The 22,153-nt window shown below is 37.8% G+C and overlaps 1 protein-coding gene across 2 annotated transcripts in view; it reads right to left on the bottom strand.

The window, feature by feature from the left end:
- Window positions 1–22,153, bottom strand: part of SHPRH (SNF2 histone linker PHD RING helicase) — a 50,026-nt gene that overhangs the window by 26,365 nt on the left and 1,508 nt on the right. For both annotated transcript variants that reach the window (XM_063390331.1, XM_063390330.1), the window contains exons 2-13: window positions 20,587–21,256; window positions 20,063–20,192; window positions 13,866–14,084; window positions 13,470–13,548; window positions 12,533–12,683; window positions 11,118–11,223; window positions 10,363–10,619; window positions 8,540–9,235; window positions 5,799–6,050; window positions 4,924–5,002; window positions 2,805–2,968; window positions 2,466–2,722 (exon numbers count right to left, since the gene is read on the bottom strand). In XM_063390331.1, the coding sequence (XP_063246401.1) occupies window positions 2,466–2,722; window positions 2,805–2,968; window positions 4,924–5,002; window positions 5,799–6,050; window positions 8,540–9,235; window positions 10,363–10,619; window positions 11,118–11,223; window positions 12,533–12,683; window positions 13,470–13,548; window positions 13,866–14,084; window positions 20,063–20,192; window positions 20,587–21,225 (3,029 nt within the window). In that variant the 5' untranslated portion in view covers window positions 21,226–21,256. The remainder of the gene's footprint in view (window positions 1–2,465; window positions 2,723–2,804; window positions 2,969–4,923; window positions 5,003–5,798; window positions 6,051–8,539; window positions 9,236–10,362; window positions 10,620–11,117; window positions 11,224–12,532; window positions 12,684–13,469; window positions 13,549–13,865; window positions 14,085–20,062; window positions 20,193–20,586; window positions 21,257–22,153) is intronic.

Consider the following 22,153-nt stretch of genomic DNA (forward strand, 5'->3'; position numbering starts at 1 on the left):
TCTCCTTCTGTTGGTGGTAAACTGGAAACAAGCAAAATAGAACTCATTTTGTCAAAAGCTGTTCAGATGAACACAGCTATGACAGACTACACTTCTACCCTCTGCTACCAATCTCTAAACACAAAACACATGAAGTGTCAATGAAGAAGAAAATGTGTGAAATGAGAACAGAGAAGACTAGCAAAATATCATTCCAAACTTCCTCTTCTACATTTTTCATATCTGCAGATTATGAGAGGAATTTCACCAGAAGAGAATTAGCTCAACATAAAAATACTAGAAATGGAGAGAAAAGAGAGAAGCAGGAACAGAAATGCGGAGGACTCAAGAAGGAAGCTTGAAGGATACCTTGGAGTAAGGCAACAGGTTAAAGAATCAGAGGACTGACATGAAGAGACAGGAGAGTAAGCAATAGCAACAGCCTACAACAGCTGCTGTTAGACCAGACACCACCCCCCTCCACTGAAACCCTGCTCCTCAGCCTCATTCACCTCCAGGAGCAGCATTCACCATTTGGTGTTCCGTGCTGTGGAACAGAGTAAGAGGTGACATAACTCTTGCACAGAATGGACTCAAATTATGCTGCAAGGATACCCTTGCCGAGGCCTTGCTTTTACCTTCCTTGTAACATTGTTCCAGTTGCAGAAACTGATTCTTGGTTTTATAGTACAGTGTTACACCAGAGTCAGCTTTGAATCATTATAATCACTATTCATAATTACTGAATTCTGCAAAGGCAATGGTAAATACACATAACACTTGCATATACTGATAATTCCACCATTGCTACTTACCTTTTACTTTCAAAACCATCAGCAGTTCCAAGAAAAATTACTACAGCAAAAGGATGTACATATAAAATATGCAATTTGATACACAGCTGGAGACTACCAATTAGGGCAAAAAGAAGGGGATTTTACTCAGTTACACTAGGAGAACCTAGAAAAATCTCTTTTAAGAGCTTTGGTTTTTTTTCTTTCTCTGAGTAGATCTCATTTACTGCCTCCACTACATAGGTGGGGAAAAAAGTCATCTATCATAGAACAGAATATGCTCCAAACTCAGGTTTTTATTCCAGGCCCATGTCTCTTATGTATATGCTCCAGCATCAACTTTCTTGTTTCAGTAAATTAAAGGTCCTAGCAGAGAATGTCTTCATTATTCTCCTACATATAGCCAAAGACAGGAACCAAATATTCTCTCTATTCTGGGAATGTTCACTGCTGCAGTTAAGTTTGGTTCACAAAAAATTATGTAAACAGTGCTGGGAATTGACTTTTCTTTGTACATGAGATTTCAGGAAAGATTTAATTTTCATTGCTGTTTTTTCCATCAGTTATTATGCAGCTGTCTCTGTGCAACCATTCCACCAAAACCAACACAGTACGAAGCTGCTCCCACCATACTCTGCTCAGTTTATGTCTATTATATTTACACTACACTGGTTCATTTTAATGCAAATAATCTTGTGTGATGGGTGGGAATATTGATTTCTCCTATGTTTGAGTCCTTGCTTCCACATTAGCAGACAGCCACAGTAAGGGCTACAGCACAGTGTCTAACTATTGGTCTCTGCTCAAGTACGTGCAAAGTCAGCTTCAGCTGCTTAGGCACTGCAGGTGTCCTGTATAACAAAGAGCAAGGAGGAGGACACAAAACTTTTTACAAGGACTGAAAGAGACCAAATAGAATGGATGAACTAGGAAACAGTAGCAGTAACACCAGCAGTGCTGAAAGTTGAAACTCTTCCCTACCTGTAGCTTAAAAAAGAAACGTAAACAGTGCTCTGAGTCCGCAATGGAAACAGCCTGTTCTTTCACAACCTCCTTCCAACTGACTGGAAAAGTAGCAGCTACATTTCACAATAAGAATGGCAACATAATTTTTTTTTCGGTCTATCAAAAACTGAGACCAAAGTGGTACTCGCAGAGCACTTGTGGGCGAAGATGATATTGAAAGCATGCAAATAAAAGAGCATTTCAACAGCTTTCAAGTCTGGATCTACATTTACAAATTGTGCAACCTCACAAGAACATTTTCTTTGAACTAAAGAATTATTCCATTCTGTTGATTCAGTTCTTTCACTCTTCTCATTCATGAACGTGAATTTTGTACAAGACAAAAGAAAAAAAAGCAGTGGGCTTATTTAAAAAAAAAAAAAAGAATTTGGTTTGTTTCACACTCAATCTGTTACCTGCAACACCCCAGTCGTAGTAAGGTTAGAATGCCACTGGAGAATCAAATGCCTTCAGTATTATGTTCTTTAATACAAGAATTACATTAATGACTCCACTGTGCCGTGTTCAGCTTCTGAGGTCAGATTACCTTGGTGTGCCATAGTCGCACATTTAACTAAAGAAGCTTAAACTAGGCTTAATTGAGGGCTGTACAAGAACTTGCACTGCTGGAGACAATCAGTTTTGCTTTGGATAAAGTAGGCCATTTAAGAAATGACAGAAATTCACCTTTTCTGTAGTGGCAAGAACTCTCCCCGAACAGCTTGTGGGTGACAGCAGGCCTGTCTCAGCCGTAGCAAAGGGTACAGAATAGAAGTCACAGTCCTTCTATCCAGGCTGCTAAGCTTTAGAGTCCAGTCTGAAATCTTCCTGAGTTTTGCCAATGCATCCTGGCAGCACACCTCGTGCTGGCGATGATAGAAGTGTCTCTCCACAGGAGAGAAGTGAAGCCAGTGTATATTTTCTGTCTGAGGGGGGATTTGAATCTGAAATTAAAAAATAAAGTAAGTAATTTGCAAATAAAACTATTGATGTTCAGGAACTCTAAAATTCAAAACTTTTATTTACTTGGTCAATCACGTCCTTCTTTGCTGATCGCCACATTATCTTCGCAATTAGACTGTAGAGAGGCCGGGGATTTTTCCGACAATAAGGTCGATATAGTAGTTGGTCCCACCAATGTTTGACCCAGTAGGGATCAACTCCAAGAAAAAGGACTAATCCATACAAATCTGCCAAGAAAAAGAAGTGTTTCTGTTTTAATACTTTGCAATATGCCTCAAAAAATTAACTGTCATACAAATGCTATCAGGCATAAACCATCTCCATTCTGCCCTTTATCTCTTGCACTTGTTTTCCAGTCACTCCCTCAGCAAAATATTGAATTTGATGCAGGGGACTGGGTGGTGGAAGGTGGGGGTTCTCTCCTTCAGCTCATTTTTGATTTCCACACAATTTGAGAGAACATTTGTGAGACACCTTCCTAATTTCAAGTTTAGCAGGAGTGAGGAATTTAAACCTATTCAGAGCAGAGGCAAGAGGCAGAAATTACATGACTGCATATGGTTAACTGGGTTTGCCAGGTTTTTCTAAACCAATATTGCTCAGCATCATTACTTCAGAGCCTGCTGTGCACCAACTGTCTGCTGCCCACAATCCTAGAAGGGGCTGCAATTCAGGAGGATTTTCACTTCTCTACTAATGCACAAGAAATTAACAAAAGACACTTCAATTGTTTTCTTGCTAATTGAGAGACTACATCTTGCTAATTCTGCCTAATTCAGAAACCTGTCACTTTTTAGAATTAAATTTAAGGACATATTGACTTTAAATTTCTGTCTAAATCCTACTGGAAAAATACAGAAGCACACACTTAAATGCTGCATGTGGGTTCTGCAGAAACAGAGATATGTGATGATATCTTATAGCTCTTGAAAATCTGGTGGCTACATTCCTTATTCTGTTAGCTTTATCGTAATTCAGTACTCAGCTGGAAGCATAAAGACATTCACCAAACATACAGACCAGAGGAATAAAAATCCTTGGAATCATTTCTATGCAAGAAGCAATTGTTTACCCAGAGGTCCTATCCCACTGCATTACAGCAGCAGTGGCACAGATCGAAATGAGTCAGCAGTTTTCATCCTTGACTTGATGGGGGCTGCCTGAGTAGAGCCTGAGAGTCTGTCAACATGTATTATGAACTGTATGACATTTCAGATATGTATTAAATCAACACCATCAGACACAGGGCCTTGAAGGAGTTCATCACGACACCAAAATCAATCACTGCTTTCCACAGCTTTGCTTTATTAACAATGTATTCTTGCAACTATTACATGTACTTATACATTTAATTCACAATTCCACAATGAACTAATCTAAAATATTGATTTTTACAACTTAATATCCAAACAAAAGTCCACAACTGCTTACACTGAATTATCTACTTTCAAACACATTGCCCCAATGCGCCCCATATACTCCAAAAATCCATCAGAGAACACAGGGAGACAAAGCAGTTAGCCAGCTCCCTTTCTTTTGTTCTATCTCTGTCTGGAGCCTGTCTACAGAAACGGAGGAACGCACAAAAAAAAAGACAAGATAAATGTCACCTGCTAACATACAGCTACCTACTCCACAAATCTCACTTCATTAAGTCTTTACATAAAGGACTTGAGACAGTTTGATAATCTTTAGCACCATTTTTAGAATTTATATCCATGGCAGTGGATGCCTGTGGCAGTTCATACAGAGCTATGCAAAAGGATGCCTGTGGCAGTTCATACAGAGCTATGCAAAAAGCAAATACAGCTTTGCTTGCTGTATTGGACAGTTCACAGGATTCTGTAGCCAGAGCAGACTATCTGCAATAACAAAAGGTTAGTACTAATCCACTCCACTAAGTGAAAACTGAGGAACAGACTTGAGTCAGCTACTAGACATACAGCTTCTCTGCTCCCCAAAGTATTTGTCTGACATAGGCAGACAAAAGATTTCAGCTCTTCGATTTTTATATTGATACATGTATTGATGGCTTTATTATCATGCTTAAAGTTTATAGTTTACAGAGTTAGAGTACCTAATGAATTCAGAACAAAACTAGCAGACATTTTAACTGCTTCAAAGCCCCACCTAATTATCAGCATAAGGAAATCCCAGATTACACTGCTCCATAAAATCTCACCTTCTAGTCCTCGCTGCACAGGAGTGCCACTGACACACCAGCGATTGATTCCACTCAAACGGAGGGCCATTTCAGCAGCCTAATGAAAGGACATAAAGCCAATGGTTGGAAAGGAAAAACAGAGTGGGACACAGTCTGACAACACCTTCTTTTTGAGAAGTCTGAACATCTTTTCAGAATATACCCTTAGACCTAGAAGCAGCATTGGTGCAATATATTATAAAAATATATAGAGAATTTTTCATCTTTTTAGAAGGTAACTGAAAGCTGATAAAAGCAACGTCTTCTTCCAAGTAATCAAGTTCAATTAAGGGTTCACAGAAGGCAAACAAATAGCAAAATAAACTGTATGTTAAGAAGAATTTAAACACTAAAGCCTGTAAGGCATTATATAAGTAGCATTTTTGTCTTCCTGTCTTGGGCAAAAAGACTGGACAAACACTAATTAAAATAATCCCCCCTGCAGACTGTATCCCTTGAATTTGCAGACAGACTGCTGACAATTGTAGCTTCTAGACCCAAAGGACATATCTACGCCTCTGAACCACATCACAGAACAGGCTAGTGTCTTGTTTGAAACTATCAAACACCGTACACAACGTGATGACCTAGTTCTTTAAATTGCCAGTATAGGTTATGTTAAGTATTTTTTGAGCTGCATATACTTCAAAATCTGCCAAAATTCCAACAGGAGAACCATTTAATAGTAAGTATCTGCAAGAGAAAATTCACTTCTGAAGAACAAGGGACAGGGACAAATTACATGAGTGTACTCTGAGCACTAAGATGAGGAGAAGAAAGATTACCATATTATTTACAATAAACTTGTCCAAACATTTTCAAGTTAAATGAATGCATGACCAGGAACGTCCTACCTTTGCAGTAGTGCACTCAACCATTTGTGCTTCGTCGAGGCAGATCCTCCACCACTCCACGGCTACCAGGGGGCTGGGGATGGCCATGTAGCGCTTCTGGTTCCTGAAGCGGCGCCCATCCTCGCTGTTGCTGTGCGGAATGTCCACGTAGTTCAGCTCGGTGCGCAGCACGTCGTACGTGGTGATCACCACCTCCTGCTCTGCCAGCATGTGTGGCTGCAAAAAGCCATGCTTCTTCACACCTTGATACACCTGCAGAGATTTGCACAACAGCAAAGAAGAGACACTTTGATAAAAATGCTAAAATATTGGTACAGCTTAATATGTGCAAGCTTTTACCAGTGTTGCTCATGTAAAAAAATTATTCATAAAATCTGTATTCATATAATAATATGGTGGGAGATTCATCTAAGTAACCTAATAATAAATACAGTAGAGTCGTAGATGCAAAATTTTTAACTTTTTATGACTTTGTAAAACATTTATTTCCTCGTTTGAAGGAGAGAGGACTTCATTATTTTCTACAACAGTTATTTGTTGTAACAAACTGTTGTTTGAAGATTCTGTTTTTGTGTTGGAAGACTGAAGATATGTATTCTGTAATGCTGCATAGAACATTATGTAAGTCACTGTTACATGTTCAATCTTCTCCTCTCCTTAACTCTAGATGTATTACCTTTCTCCCGAAAACTTTCCTCACTAAAATTTAATGGATCATTAGGCAAAGACAGAAATATGTATGAAAATGCATTAAAAATCAGAAATGACAGTCTGAGTAAAGTTTTATCTACATAGATTTAGGAGACAAACAGAAAATACCCTAGGTAAAAAACAATCCCTGTGCACCAGCAGAAAACTTTCATATTGACATTTGTTCTACTATCAGAAGTACTTTTCTTATCTCTCTCAAAATATTAAGCCAAATCCCTTTAGAAACATAGAGAAGTTAAAATAACTGCTCTTTACCCCTTGATGATCAGCACGTAATTTCACTGTTAATTTCACTCTTAACCCTACTTTTGCTCCCAGTAGTAATCTTCCTCTACATTTGTGCATATGGCAACAGTGTTTCTGTCAACTGAAAGAAACACCTGCAGATAATTTCTTTCTGTTCAGCCTCACAGTGGGACAACAGAGCAACCCAGGTCCTTGCACATGAAATAGAGAGAAGGGGAGCTTGGAAGGGGAAGAAAAAAGAAACAAATTAACCAAAAAGAGCATGCTCTCTGAAGCAACCAAGAAGAAATAAACAGCTGCCAAAGTCCAATGATTTCTTCAAGTATTTATGAATAGATTTTCTGGAGATTTATAACTTGGCCAAGTTTTGGTTGTTTTCAAAGCAGCAGGAAAATACAATCTGCCACAAAGCAAGACCTACTGATAAATTTTAATTTCTTGTTCTATTACATAAAACCATTAGAATTTCCCATGGGTTGTAAGCAGTTGAAGAGTAAAAAACACTTCATATGCAATGCAAAATTTGTTAACATGGGAAACTGATTCTTTGAAACATCTCCACTACTTTCATTTTACCTTAACAGAAAATAAACCACCAAATTTTCATTTTGAAGCAACACTGAACATAAGTCTCACAGCTGGCAGTTAAAAGAAAATGAAAACAATCTTGAAGAAAGGAAAGTGTTGCACAGTTTAAAGTACTGACATTCAGTATTTAAACTATTTTATTGTTACCATTTAAATTTATTTCAAGTAATTTTCATCAAAGATGGTATTAAACTTGGACTGTGCCCTAGGCAAACCATTCAAGTTTTACACATTTGTTAGTTTCTCATTAAATCTAATTGGACTGCTCACACAAATAGCACTGGAGGCCTAGAATTCATTTATATATTGGGCAACTATGCGTAATAGACGAAGGTACCAGATATATCCCTGAATACAAAGTTATAACAATCTGCAACTACTTTGTTCAAAATACAAGTGATTGATTGTTTTCAAAGCTCTTGATCATTCCAACAGCTCTTGACTACTACAAATATGAGAGACAAAACTTGCCTGCATCGGTAATAAAAGACTTTTGAATACTGTGATAACTGTATTTCAAAAAGGTCTGTATAGCCATTTTTACTCTAAGTATAATTAGGTTTATTCTAGTGACAGGGTCACTAGAAATCAAGTGAAAGGGCAATACATGAATAAGTAACATCCTAATAAATTTGGCAGATGTTATAGAGACAATGTCCAAGTTGTAACAGTATTGTTTTCAGTAAACACCAATGCCCAAGACTTCTTTTATAAAGCTTGAGAATCAGAAATGCAAAACAACAAGCTTTACCTACAGAAACATTTTTTATCTAGAACAAAAGGATGAGCAACAGTCAGAGTTGCTTAAGTGCAAGTGTACAGCGACACAACACTTAGAACATCCATAGGACTTTTAAAGTTCCTTGGCAGTCTTTCAAACAGCCTTCCCTCTCAGAAATCATGTGTTGCTGCAACTGCTCAAAAATCTGCTTTCAGTTGCTATACAATCTAGTCCACTGATTTATCTCCCAGTGAACAACTAAAAGAGAAAAAAAAAATTAAGAACTAATTGCAGGCTGTCTTTCTGGGACACCGATGCACCACAAAATGCCAAAGCATTGGTCTAGCAGCAAGAAATGTACAACTCTGACACAGAAAACAAAGACCTCTGAACTTTATGTGATGCAGAATACCATACAGGAAGCCTCAAGCCTTGATGAAGTAACTCTCCAGAACGTGAAGCTATAAAACCTTACCAGAACTCGAAGCGATGACGATCGTACATGCCTGTTGATCTCGTCTACCCACTGGTGACAAATAGAGCTCGGAGAAATGATGAGAGTTGCTCCTGTGGGAACTGGCTTCATTGCCACGAGGCAGTGAGGGCAGTAGAAGGGCCTGCTCTTCAGGTTTTCCTCTTTGTAGTTTACACATTCTGCGTGCTGCCACAGGTAACATTTCAGGCACTGCACACGAGCTTTGTAGTCAGCCAATCCGAGCTCACCACAGATGCATTCAAAACGATATTCAGAGGTATTAAATGGGAATACTGAACTGGTATGTTGTATGCTACTGCCAGCACGTTCTTGAGAAAGTGAGGACTGGACCTTTGGGATTTCCTGCTGGACAACAGCTGTAGTTTTAGAATCATCAACATCAGGATGACTGCTCATGTCACCAGAGACAAGGAGGCTGCCATGAAAATCAGGAGACTTTGGGACCACAGTTTCTTCCTTAACATTTTTCTCTTCTATAGAGTTCTCATGATCTGCTTCAGATTTCCTGCTGTTTTTACTAGTTGTACAATAATCATGTTCTTCCATGGCGATATTCTCACGTGAAGCAGTTTTAAGGACATTTTCAGATGTTACATCACTGTTTCTTGATTCTTTGGTTTGAGTTTTAGCATCAATCAATTGCTTCTTCTGAGTGATTTCTGAAGTCCTTGCTACCTACAAAGTAAAAGTAACGAAGAATTCAGACTTGCCCAGTGATGAACAGATTGAATCCTTCTCACCCCTGCTGAGAAGGATTTGTGGGTGCTGGTGGGTGAGAGGCTGGACATGACCCAGCAATGTGCCCTTGCAGCCCAGAAAGCCAATCGTGTCCTGGATGGTATCCAAAGCAGCATGGGCAGCAGGGCCAGGGAGGGGATCTTGCCTATCTATGCACTCTTGTGAGGCCCCACCTGGAGTACTGCAATCCAGCTCTGGGACTCCCAACATAAGGAGGATGTGGACCTACTGGAGGAAGTCCAGAGGAGGGCCACGAAGATGATCAGAGGGCTGGAGCACCTCTCCTATGAGGAAAGGCTGAGAGAGCTGGGATTATTCAGCACGGAGAAGAGAAGACTTCAGGCTAAATTATGGCCTTCCAGTACCAGAGGGAAGACTACGAGAACCTGTAAAGGGACTATCTACAAGAGCACGTAGTGACAAAGGGGAGACGTTTCTAATGAAAGAAAATAGGTTTAGATGAGATATTAGGGAGAAATTCTTCACTGTGGGGTGGTGAGACACTGGAACAGGTTGACCAAAGACAATGATGCCCCAGCCCTGGAGGTGTTCAAGGCCAGGTTGGATGGCGCTTTGAGCAACCTGGTCTAGTGGAAGGTGTCCCCTCAGCAAGGGGATTTGGAACTAGATGAGTTTTAAAGTCCCTTCCAACCCAAGCAACTTTCTCAACTTTTTTTTTTTTTTTTAATGAACATATAAACACATCAGTACATAGGTATTAAGGGTTTATATCAATTTCCAGTTTGAGGATTTGGTTAATGTTTACCAATGTTTAAAAAACAACTTCACAGTAAGAACAATATAACTCTCAGTGACACTATTTTAAGACTTATGACAGATGTAGTTAATATTGTAGCCACAAATTTTATCTACTTATGATTTCTGCTTATTTATTTGTAAGTGTCAAAGCAATTGACAAAGCAAAGTTTTCTTAATTTTTACCACTAAACCAGTGTCACTAAACTAGTGCATGCAGACAGTACAGCTGACAGTAGCATGCAATTGGCAGAAAAAAGAACACTCTTTCCAACATTCGTTGAAGTAACTACAGCAGCATGTTTTACCTGCTCTTTGGTTCTTTCTCGCTTCTTCTGTTCCTTGTAATTCTTTCCCAGCTTGAAAGACCCAGCCAGACCATGTCCTTTAACTTGTTCTACCACCTGTTCTGCAATTAGTTTTTCTAGAGTTCTTTTGAGAAGCCGTCTATTTCTCTGTGTGTCGTATCTATATATAGAACTGATGTACTTAAATATTGCAATAATGGATGCTCCTTTCTTCACATTCATTTCCTTTACAGCTGCTAGTATCATTACTCGTAAGCCTGTATGAAGAATCAAAACAAAACAACTTACAGCTTTAGATAAAATGAAATTACCTCACAGAATGTGTATTAAGGGAACTCTAAACATAACATTCATCTAACAAATGCAGATAGGCAGCAGTTTTGACAAGCTTCTACTTGACGCAGCTCTACAGATTGTTGTTCTGAAGTGATTCTAAAACAATGCTGGATAGCAATAGAAATAAATCACTCAATTTTCTTACTGAGGCATAAAAAAAGCTTATTTCATTTAAATGCATTAACTCTATACAAAGACCTCTAGTTACATGGAGCTCTGAAGCACAGAGTTCTGAGTTAGTAACTTTACTTTGCACTGTGGATCACTTGTTTGTAGCATGTAATCCTACATGACAGTACTCAGCAAAAGAACAACTTCATGCTGAAGAAGTCAAGAGTAGCCTTGAATTCATAGTCAGTAACCAATACAAGACAACGCTAAAAGCAAAATGTATTTTAAAAGTCACCAGAAATACTTACTGGGATACTGTATTTTTTCCTTTAATTTAGGCTCCATTTCCTTTGGTTTTATCTTTTTATTTCCCTCTAAAGGTTGAGGTGGAACAAAGAAGTTCACAAGCTTACCCTAATGCAGACAACATTAAATAGTTATTAGCTCATGTCTCTTCACAGTCACTCTGACCTTCATTAATCTCCTCACATTTGAAAGTAAACATCAGCTGCTACAAATGTCTGTTCTGATCTCACTAATTTGCTCAGATAGCTCATTTTAAATTACAGAGTGGCACATCATCCAGTTCAGTTTCCTGGCAGTGTTCTATGTTCATTCTAACTGAAACACAAAGAGCAGCTCTGAAAGGCTCCTGAGTCCTCCACTGCTTTAGCATTAAGTTGCAGGAATTTACAACTGTAAGTGATCTAGGTTCCTGATAGGGGAGAAAAATATATACTTCATATATAGCTAGATACACAAAAGGAGGTAAGCAATATAGAGGAAGAGCCCTAGTCCACTGTATAAAAAGTAGGTTTCTCCTTTTAGGGACTGCCTCCCAAAATTTTACTCTATTATTGAGTAATATATTACCTGAGATGTCTGTCCCAACTACGTACATCATGAAACAGTCTCAGTAATTCCAGCCCTCCAAAAGCTCTGGTCTCTAGCTATTGTTGTCAGTCAGTGTCCAGGCACCTTAGTGCTTATAATCCTCTCTTTGCACTACTCAGTCCTCTCTTATATCTTTAAGAATCATCTTACTCTCTCTAAGAATTGAGACCTTTTAACTGATAAAATTACAAGCAAGCAGGAGATCACCATATGATAAATGTACAATGAAACTGGCTGTCATGATTTCCAAGGGATGGAACTCATAAAGTGGTAAGAGTTTACTTTAGAATAATGGTTCTTTCCCTTCAGAAAGAATTATTTGGTTTAGTGGATGTGTCAAGTTTTCACAGTATGCATGATGAAGAAAGTGAAAAGATGGACAACTGTTGCTAAATAATAAACTCATTTATTATATGAAATGGAGAGCAGAAATCTTTATTCAGAACGTAAACTGTCCTTATTCTAGCACAGAAAATGTATCAAACAGATGTGTGACACTCAACAATACAATGAAGTGAAGGTGAATGGCTCCAACATAGTAAACTAAATTATGTATTTAACAGTCCTGAAGCCTGTTCTAATAATATTAACAGCACAGTTGCCTGATAAAACCATTGAACAATGGCAAAGGATCCACAGTTTCTTATGCAAACCATTCCACCATTTATGCTGCCAAGTATCATGTCCTACTACAGGAGAAACTTTCACAGCAATACAGCTTTAAATATGGACTTCTATAAACCAGAAAGCAATAAGCTCAAGAGACGTGCACTTGCATTCATTCTGAAAAACATTTTCTTCATAATAATTCTCAACCTGGTTTCCTTACCTCAGGTAATGTCAGATCATCTTGTTTAATGTCTGGTCCGGTATGATTCAGAATAAGAGCCAACACTTCTACTGTTTTTCCAAGACCCATCTCATCTGCCAAAATACCTCCAGGCCACTGGGGTCCAGCAGTTGGATACTCACGGATAATACTGAAATTCAAGTACATTCCCAGTGAAAGTCAGTAACTATAGAATGTTGTGACAGAAAAGCGTGAGTTCAGGGACATACACAGCATAGCTGCAGCAAGGCAAAGTTTGTCAGGTGAGGCATTCATTATCTTTTATTAGTTAAGCTGAGATTAACAAAAACTAGCAAGCTTTTTGGGTGTATGAACCTGACCAAGACAAGTATGCATGTCAGAATTTTCAGAATTTTTTCACCTCCTAATAGGCCTTGTCCTGCTAATCTTAGCATGTCATAGCATTAGTGTCAAAAATTTTGAAATATTTTTATATTTACATGTGAAGAAGATCTGAAAGTTACACAGGGAAAAATAAAAAGCAAACTAGCAATCAGAAGGTTCTATTCTCACCAAGTTAATAGAAAAGAGAAACAGATTTAGTAATGCAACACCTAGCATTAATGAAAAGCATTATACTGCAGCCTTCCTTTGGGCTTTAAAAACATTGGATCAGATGATCAAGGCCTCCAATACTATATGTTAAAAATGTTAATATTAAACTAAATTATTGACTTTTTTTAAGAAAAGCTTCAATAATTACATCTTCAACTTGGGATCTACATATTTATCTGTGCATTACATACTGCAGTTTGTGCTTTTTTTCCAATTAAAGATATAACTGTTCTAATTCTTTAGTTGCTAACGGAAAAAAAAGTTATGGAATATATTATATCCTGCAGGATAAATTTACCAATATGGTTTTCACGAAGTACAACCCTGAGGTGTCCCAGAAAGAGTAACTATAAAAACATACCAGCCAGTAAATGGATTATAGTAGATTTTGATTCCATCCAGAGTGATCACCTCCCGCCATAAGAAGTGCAGCGCGTTTTCTATGGAGAAAGTGATGAAACTATGATGAAGTTTCTCTATTAACAGCACGCTCCTTAGAATTATTCAGCCTTTTTGTGATATGAAGAGACAAAAAGCTGAAGACCACCTCTACAGACCTTCACGACCCACACGATACATCCCCTACTGTTCAGCAAGACCTAGCTTACTATTTAGTGTACTACCCAAACAACAGCTTTATGAAAACATCAATGAAATAATTCACAAAACTTCAAATCGAACAGCAAGGAAACATTACCGCAGACAATAAAATGACACTTTCCTCAACTATGCAACTTTTTCGGACCCATATACTTGCCACTACTTGGAGTACTTGTGTTGTTCTCTCGGTGAAGCATCCAGTTCACAGCCTCACTTTGGTATGGCCTCAGAATGGGAATCAATGCAGGATGCTGCACATCCTTTCTCAGTAATTGGATATCCTGCTGATGCGTGTGCCTTACAAAGTCATAAAGCTCTTCAATATTTTGTCGCTCTAGTTCCGTGTCAGATTCTTCCTCATCTTCCTCCAGCTCGTCTGCATAGCCGAAATAATTCAAGACACCAACATTATCAACCAACTTGGGACAACATTTCAGTAAATTTTGCAGCAACATATTTAGTTTACACATATGAAAACAAGCAAAGCGTCATTTAAACATATGCCATGACTGCACTTGACTTAGCTAGCAGCAGTAGTAAACAATGTGCAGTTTAATAACTGAAATAAAGGAAAACATTGCAACAATAACAACAGTAATAATAATAGTAATAGCAATGAAAAGGAAAAAAGAGAGAGATTAAAAGAACCCAAGAAACAAGTGATGCACAATACAATTGCTCACCTCTCACTGATCAATTCCCAGCCCATCCCCAAGTGGCAACTCCCACCAATTTATAAACTGAGGATGTTGTTCTCTGGTGTGAAATATCCCTTTGGCTGTCCTGGCCATGCTCCCTCCCTTCCTGTGCACCTGCAGAGTAAGGACTGAAAAGTCCTTGACTTGGGGCAAGCATCACTCAGCAAGAAGTAACAAAGCATTGCATTACAAGCATTATTGTCTCAGTGAACCCAAACACATGGCACTGATCAGCTACTAAGAAGAAAACTGTATCCCAGCTGGAGCCAGGACACCTAAAAGTTCACATGCTATTGTGATTACATGTATACATGACCAGCAAAGCTTTCTTTAGAATTTAGGTATAGAATGACCAGAACTTATTTATTTAATAACGACCTTCCACTAAAAAATTCTAATTGATACAGAATCACAAGTATCTCATGCTTCTGATTTAAATATTAATAAATGACCTTATAGAAAGGAGAAAAGTTAACCTTAATTTATTCATCTGGTTAAGAAGATTGTAGCAGCAGGACGACATGTAATTCTCACCACTTGCATCACTGCAAAAATTCCAACAAGGTATACCTTCAAAATTAAAAACCCACCTCAAGAGAAGCAAGCACTCTTTCAGACAGAAGGCCTACTCTTCTTTTCTACCCTCTAGGAAAGAAGGCCTTGTGCTTACGTATTTTTCACATAATTTGGATATATGGGCATACACAGAATTTAAACAACGTAGAACAAAAATTTATGCAAAATTCAACGGTTGGCATTCTAGAAAACAGATATGAGAGAATGAAAGACTTGGAGGCCAAGTTTTAACAGTATTTTAGGCCTAAAATTAAAACATCGGTATCAAAAAATACAGACCGATTCTAACCCTAGCTAGCATTAGAGATAAATTCACCCTGCAAAATTTTTATTAAAAAACAAACAAACAAACAAACCCCAAAAAACCCCACAAAACCAAACAAACAAAAAACCCCTCAAAAAAAACAACAACAAAAAAACCCACAAAACCCAAAAACAAAACAAAACAAAAAAAACCAAAACACAAACCCAAACAACAAAGAAAAACCCACCAAAATTGGAAGCAGGTCAAAGCTATCATTTTCAGCACAGAGTGACCTTAAAGGATATTTAACACCCTAATAAAACAGCTAACAGCTGGCACACTTAAATAAAATTTTAATTCTGACGCCTCGGGCTAACAAGGAAGAGATATGGCAAAAAGAGACTTGACAAAAAACAGAAAGCCCAATCTTAAAATAAGGTTCAGGAGTTGGTGTTAGGACTCTCTTTCATGAAAAGCAAAAGCTTTCCTTCATTCAAATGGGTGGTGAAGGTGAAGAATTATTTCCAAAACAAAAGGAGAAAATTATATGCCTATATAGGGCAGGCATCAGCGCCTTCTCCTAATCCTTCTAAATCAAAGGAACAATCCCAGTGCTTCACAAGGGAAATGAGAATACTGAACATTAGGTTTCTACATATTCATGAAAACTATATGTATGACTTGTAATGTCAAGAAGGCAATTAAGAGTGCACATGTGGTTATAAATGATTCAGCCAAATGCAAAAGCACCAAGAAAGCACTCAGCTTTATATATTAAAGAAACCATCCAAAGGGATCCTCTAGCACATACCCCTCACTCTAGGAAAAGAACAGAAAATTAGAGTGTTTGTAAAGTACGGCTTTGATCAATGAATTTGATATATAATGACACCTATCATTATACTTGCTAAAATAACAGTCTTCAAATCTCACATTTTTAAGCATAATAAATCGACTTCTACGTAAACTAAGTCTATCTAGAATTTTATAAGAGAGTAAAAACTACAATACAATTAAAAGCAATTTTTTTAAAATACAATTGGATTTTTTTGTACATACCTTTCTTGTTTTGTTCATTCTTTCAGAGATTTCTTTTTCATGATTAAATAGTTCTACGTACCACAGGGATTTTGAAAAGGATGTTAGGGAAGCTTATCCCTCTCTCAGTAACTTATTAAACAGTGAATATTTAATTATACTTTCAACCATTTCAAAATGTAATTCAGTTACAGAGGTCTCATCTTAATCTATTTTTATGTTTGAGACAGGGATGGCATTGTACTATCTAAAAATTCAGTTTCTCTGATGCTTTTCAGGTACTCTATTTAATTCCTTCAATGACTGAACTATAGTTCTGCTACTGCATCTGAAGTAGGATCTTTCCTTTTCCAGACTGCAGTATAACAATATCTGCATTAATGAAAACAGCCTAGATTAATGGAAAACTTGTTGCCTCATATATGGTAGTAAATAAACAAATACCAAATGCATCTTTGTACAAAGAATTTATTCTTCTTAAGAAAACTGAAGGCAAATAGTGTATGATAAAAACACAAGATGACAAAGATCATCCGGCTGAACAGGCAGATTTGGCTGACACTCAGGGAAAACAGATAGTTCATGACCTGTGGAAGAAAGGGCTGGCAGTTCAGAAGACTGCAAGGAAGTTGTGAGGTTACTGTATTCAATTTTTGCTCCCTCACTACAAGAAAGACATGGAAATGCTGGAGCAGATCCAGAGCAGAGCAATGAAGCTGGTAATGGATCTGGAACACAACTCTTATGAGGAGCAGCTGAAGGAGTTGGGGTTGTTTGGACAAAAAGTAGATGAGGGGGAGACCTTAGTCCTCTCCACAACGACCTGAAAGGAGGCTGGAGTGAGGCAGGGGTCAGTCTCCTCTCCCAAGTAACTGAACAAGAAGAAATGGCCTCAAGTTGCACCAGGGGAAGGTGAGATTGGGTAACAGGGAAAATTTCTTCCCATAAAGGGTTGTCAAGCATAAGAACAGGCTGCCCAGGATAGTGGTTGAGTCGCCATCACTGGAAATATTTAAAAGATATGTAAATGCAGCACTTAAGGACATAGTTGAGTGATTGACTTGGCAGTGCTGGGTTAAAACCTAAATGATTCAATGATTCCATATTAAATATTTTATCACTTCTTTTTTCAGATTACTTAATGCATCTATGCTATGCTTGCCACAACATAGATGAACGTCCTGCCACAAAATCTCGAAACCATCTAGAAGGATATTACCAGAATTAAGTGAGAACAGTGAGGAAGAATATATTAAAATTAAATGTAGTAGTAGAGAGGTCACATCCTTTATTTATATAAATCCTTGTGCACAACCCCATCAGCATGAGTATTTGCTCATCAGTGTGGGGAACAAGAAGCCTCATCTTGGAATGTTATTGTATAGATTTCAGTTAAGACAGATATTGATAAGTGTTAAAATATATACTTAGGTGTAATTTTACAAAACCTCAACTAATTCTGTTTAAAAAATGGTGGAATTTAAACAGAAAGTAAGTTGTTAGAAACATTTAAGAAGAATGCATTCATCAGCACAGAATCAAGGCTGCAGTATTTTATGCTACATCAGTAAGTTCATGCTCAAAAACTGTTATAAAATGAAACTAGTTTCACAGTGCATAATCACCTGTAGTCTTCCCTCACAAACATTTCTCATTTCTGTGACATGCTTCTTCTGAATTCAGAGCAGAGCACAATGCACACTATGGACTTACACAGTGGTTTAGTGTTCATGTTTTGCTCTCTAACACTTTCAGGATAATTCTTTGCTTTTGATTTGGTTTCCCTAACACCGAACATTAAGTGGATGCATTTACTGAGCTATACGCCTACCTACTGAACTGCAACCCTGCTTGCAACAGCTAGCAAAGAGGCCATAATTTTTTTCTTCTGCATTATTTTCTATTCATCTATTGAATTTCTACTGAAACTCCATTGCCTAGTCTGCTTGCAAGCTTTCAGTTGTTCTTCATCTCTGTTATGCTGAATAATACATTTAAACGTTGTTGATACCATTTCACCGATCATTCTTTTCTCAAAGCGTTAGTAACACATTAAGCTGCACATGCCTTTGTAGGACTTGAGTGGTGATTTGCAATCATTATTTCTGTTCTCTGTCAGCTATTTTACTTCATCATTTACATGGCATTCATTGGTGTGAAATCAAGACTCTATTATTTTACTTTACAGCAATAAAAATGTACATGCTGAAAAGCGGTCAGAATTTTTACCAGCTGGCAGCACGGCTCCTTTATAAACCTGAGCTGCTTGCACGGCTTCTGAAAAGTTAAGGCATGACAACCCAACTGCTTAGATCCATAATTCTTGCCTCACTAACTTTGAGGGGCATGTCTTCCCTTTCAGAAAGTGCCTCTTCACCTGTAAGCTACACTGAACCAGGTACTCCATATAAACACATCCTTTAGTGTACTGAAGACAAATGCCCTACTCCAGCAGAAAATTACTCTGGATCTTAAAGTAAGTCACCAGTCATTTTCTTCACAACCTCTTTCCCCAACTCCTCCATAATGAGAAAATACGCAGAGAAGAAAACTCTGCTTTCTGCTTTGCATTACTTTTATTTCAGCACTCTATCATAGGCCTTAGACATCTCAAGTCTGCGAATTCTCTAGGCAACGATTTTCCTTCTAATGCATTTACGAGCATGTATTTTTCCTAGAGGATTTAAAAACACTACTATTCATTTCTAGACCTTAAACTATTTATTCTTCAGAGCTTTTCTTGGATCTGATTTATTGTGCTTTCAAACCAAAACTGGCATGTTTGTGACAGTCAGACTTCAGTTTTTGGAAGGATGATTTCTTATGTGCAGTAAGTTCCCCACTTCCTCAGTTATACTGGCCCATTCCTTGGTACATCTCAAGCTTTCCTCACAGTTGCACATTTGTTCTTCGCAGTAGGTAAGGATGTTCAGAAATTTTTCTGTTAGCTCTTCCTTTTAGCTTCTCTTTAGCAAAGTTGCCTGATTTTTGTATACAACTGTGCCTTTTCTAATTAAATGCAGTCCTATTTGGGGTAGGTGCTAGGCTTCAGTCACAAGAACACGAACTCCGTATACTACAGTCACTGAACCAGTCTTCAGCCAAAATTTTGAATCAATTTTCAATCATTCAGGAATGAGACAAAGGTTGGTTGGGTTGGTTGGTTTTTCCACAAGTTTCCTAAGACATTACAACATAAAGCCATTGTTTATCACCCTATAAATCTGTATTACTATTAAGTATAATCTGGCAAACATATCTTTAATTCTAAAATGACAGCAAGGCCCACGTTTCTCAATCTGCAATGGTAAATTCTCGAAACTGTCATAAAGCTGCATTTTGCAGTATTTTACATCGTAACTGCTTTACAATATAAACCAAACAGAAATCTATTGCTGCAGTTGTGTAATAGGCCCCAACCTGGGAACAAGTTTTCCAAATTTGATTCCTGGTTCTTTTACACTGTTCCTGTATAATTTGGACAAGACACTCTTGATCTGTTCAAACAACACCCATGAACAGGTGAAAACTGTATTTACTCCCAAAAAAGTAAGGACTCAAAACATGTCTATGCTTCAGTACCTGTAGAGTAGAATTATCACCTCTAATTTCAGCATAAACGAATTAGCATATGATTAATGGCCAGATAATAGTATTGAGTCAATTACCTAATAACACTGCCTGGAAAATAAAAGTTGCTCTAGATGGCAGGAATAACTACTATTTTCCCTTACATTTACAACTACTACACAAGACAAAACTGTTTCTGTTCATCAACAATCAACTTTATTGCATTACCTGGAATTAAAAAACTGTAGAACTTTTCCATGAGTTTTTGAATCATCTGATTAGCTTTTTTGGGTCTTCCACCTCCATCACTGAGAAATTCTGGTTTACTTAGCCCAGCTTCAAGAAGGTAAATTCCAACCTGTGAAAAGGTTACACAGTTAACAACTTAATTAACTGTTAAATTGACAAGAATATTATAAACAGAAGAGCCTTTAAAAAATAACAGTGATTTGAAAATTTGCAAGTACAGACACTTGTAATAAATCTACTAAAAACACCATGTAGAGGAAATACAGTTAAAAGCTTCTGTGATTCTCCCAGGTAATACATTGCTAATGGCAAAAAAAATATATATTTCTAGAAAAAAAACATACTGAAAACATTACAAAAGCATGTAGAGACTATACATTTTCATCACATTATAAATACACGGTAGCTGTCGGACTTCATTGTTCAAATGTTTTTATTTTATATTTCAAACAAAAAAAAAAAGATAACTTTCAAAATGCAAAACAAGTATAATGAATGCATACCTTTAAAGCCTGAGCCTCTCCAGGTCTTTGATAAAGTCCAATTATCTTTTTCTTTTGCAACCATCTCAAGCCTTCCAATATTTCACCACTTAAAGTTGCTTCCACCAGAAAACGTTGCTCGTAAGTGCCCAGGTATTCTTTTGTTTCATTACTGTACTCTTCCTCACTTCTTTCATGAACACAGACCTGCAGCTCATCATCAGAGTCTCCTCTCATTAAAGTAAAGCTCCTGTCACGGAATTCGTCAGTTAGAATTTCCTCAGAAGGCAGACGAAGAGCAAATTCTCCCAACAAAGCCTTCCAGGACCTATCTGCACGGTATGGCAAGACTATAATATTTAGCTGTACAGACACAGGAGTCAAGGTGGAGTAAGTGTCGTCTTCATCGTTAACTGTCAAAAACTTAACAGATTTTGAGCCACTGCCTTCTTTCTGTACAAGGTCTTCATCAGTGCTATCATCGTTTAAATCAATGAAGGATGCAGAAGTGCTTGGAACTGGAATCTGGTCCTCTTTAGTTACTTCATCATCTAATGCCACCACCTCATTTCTCCGGTCTTCATGCATATTCCAGCAGAGCTTTTTCTTCTTCTCCTCATCCACTTTGGACGGGGGTGCACGTTTTCTACGACTACTCATTTTGCCCTTTTCTCAACGGTACTTTCAGTATCTGCAAGGTGAAGTAAATCACTCAGCAACAGGCATGACAAAATCAAATGCTCACACTAGCATTTCCCTGTGCATAACTCTGGGACACACATATACGCACTAGGCACTCCAGCTAAAAATTAGTATTTTGCAAGACAGCTACAGATGAAGATCAAGAAAAGAGCTTCATTTCAAAGCTGTTACTGAAAGAAACTTGTGGGACAAATATAAATCAAGAAACAGTGGAATTCTTCAAAGATGGGGGTGAAGAAAGACAGCAAAAAAAAACCCCAAAACCAAAACAAACCTCCGCAAACAAAAGTGCGGGAAGTACAGGAGATTTGGGAGTGGGTGTGAGGTAAATACACATAAAATTCCTCTTTCCTTTCAAAGCCTACATAGAGTTGAAACTTAAGGCAAACTTGACACAGGACTAGTCTGAAGCTGCCACTACATAAAATATGGTTTAGATCCCAAGCCACCACCTTCTGTCCCCAGAGCAAAGTCCCCAGTGACCTTGCTACTAGTACTGAATAATTTTTCCCAGGAAACTGTTCATCCTGGGCTCTGGATATACAAACTGCTTGCAGAAGAGCCCTTAGTTAGTTATTGTGCACTCCAGGAGGACCAGTCAGCAAACTAAACGCAGAGTCTTACTGATACTAAGTGCAAACCTAAGTCAAGATGAACATCCAGCTCCTTAACTGAACCTGGGCACAGATCAGATTTTGTGGATAAAATACAAGAAAATAAAGTACAGCTGCTAAATGTTATATATGAATAAGCAAATTATAGAATATTAGGCCCATCTGGGAAATTAATAACATCATAGCCAAAACCACATGCTCATAACTAAATACTCAAGCAAGTAGGAACTTTCTATCAAGAAAAGTTTTAAAAGGAGCCTGAACACATCAAT

This window comes from Prinia subflava, chromosome 2 (assembly GCF_021018805.1).
Source record: "Prinia subflava isolate CZ2003 ecotype Zambia chromosome 2, Cam_Psub_1.2, whole genome shotgun sequence".
Taxonomy (NCBI): domain Eukaryota; kingdom Metazoa; phylum Chordata; class Aves; order Passeriformes; family Cisticolidae; genus Prinia; species Prinia subflava.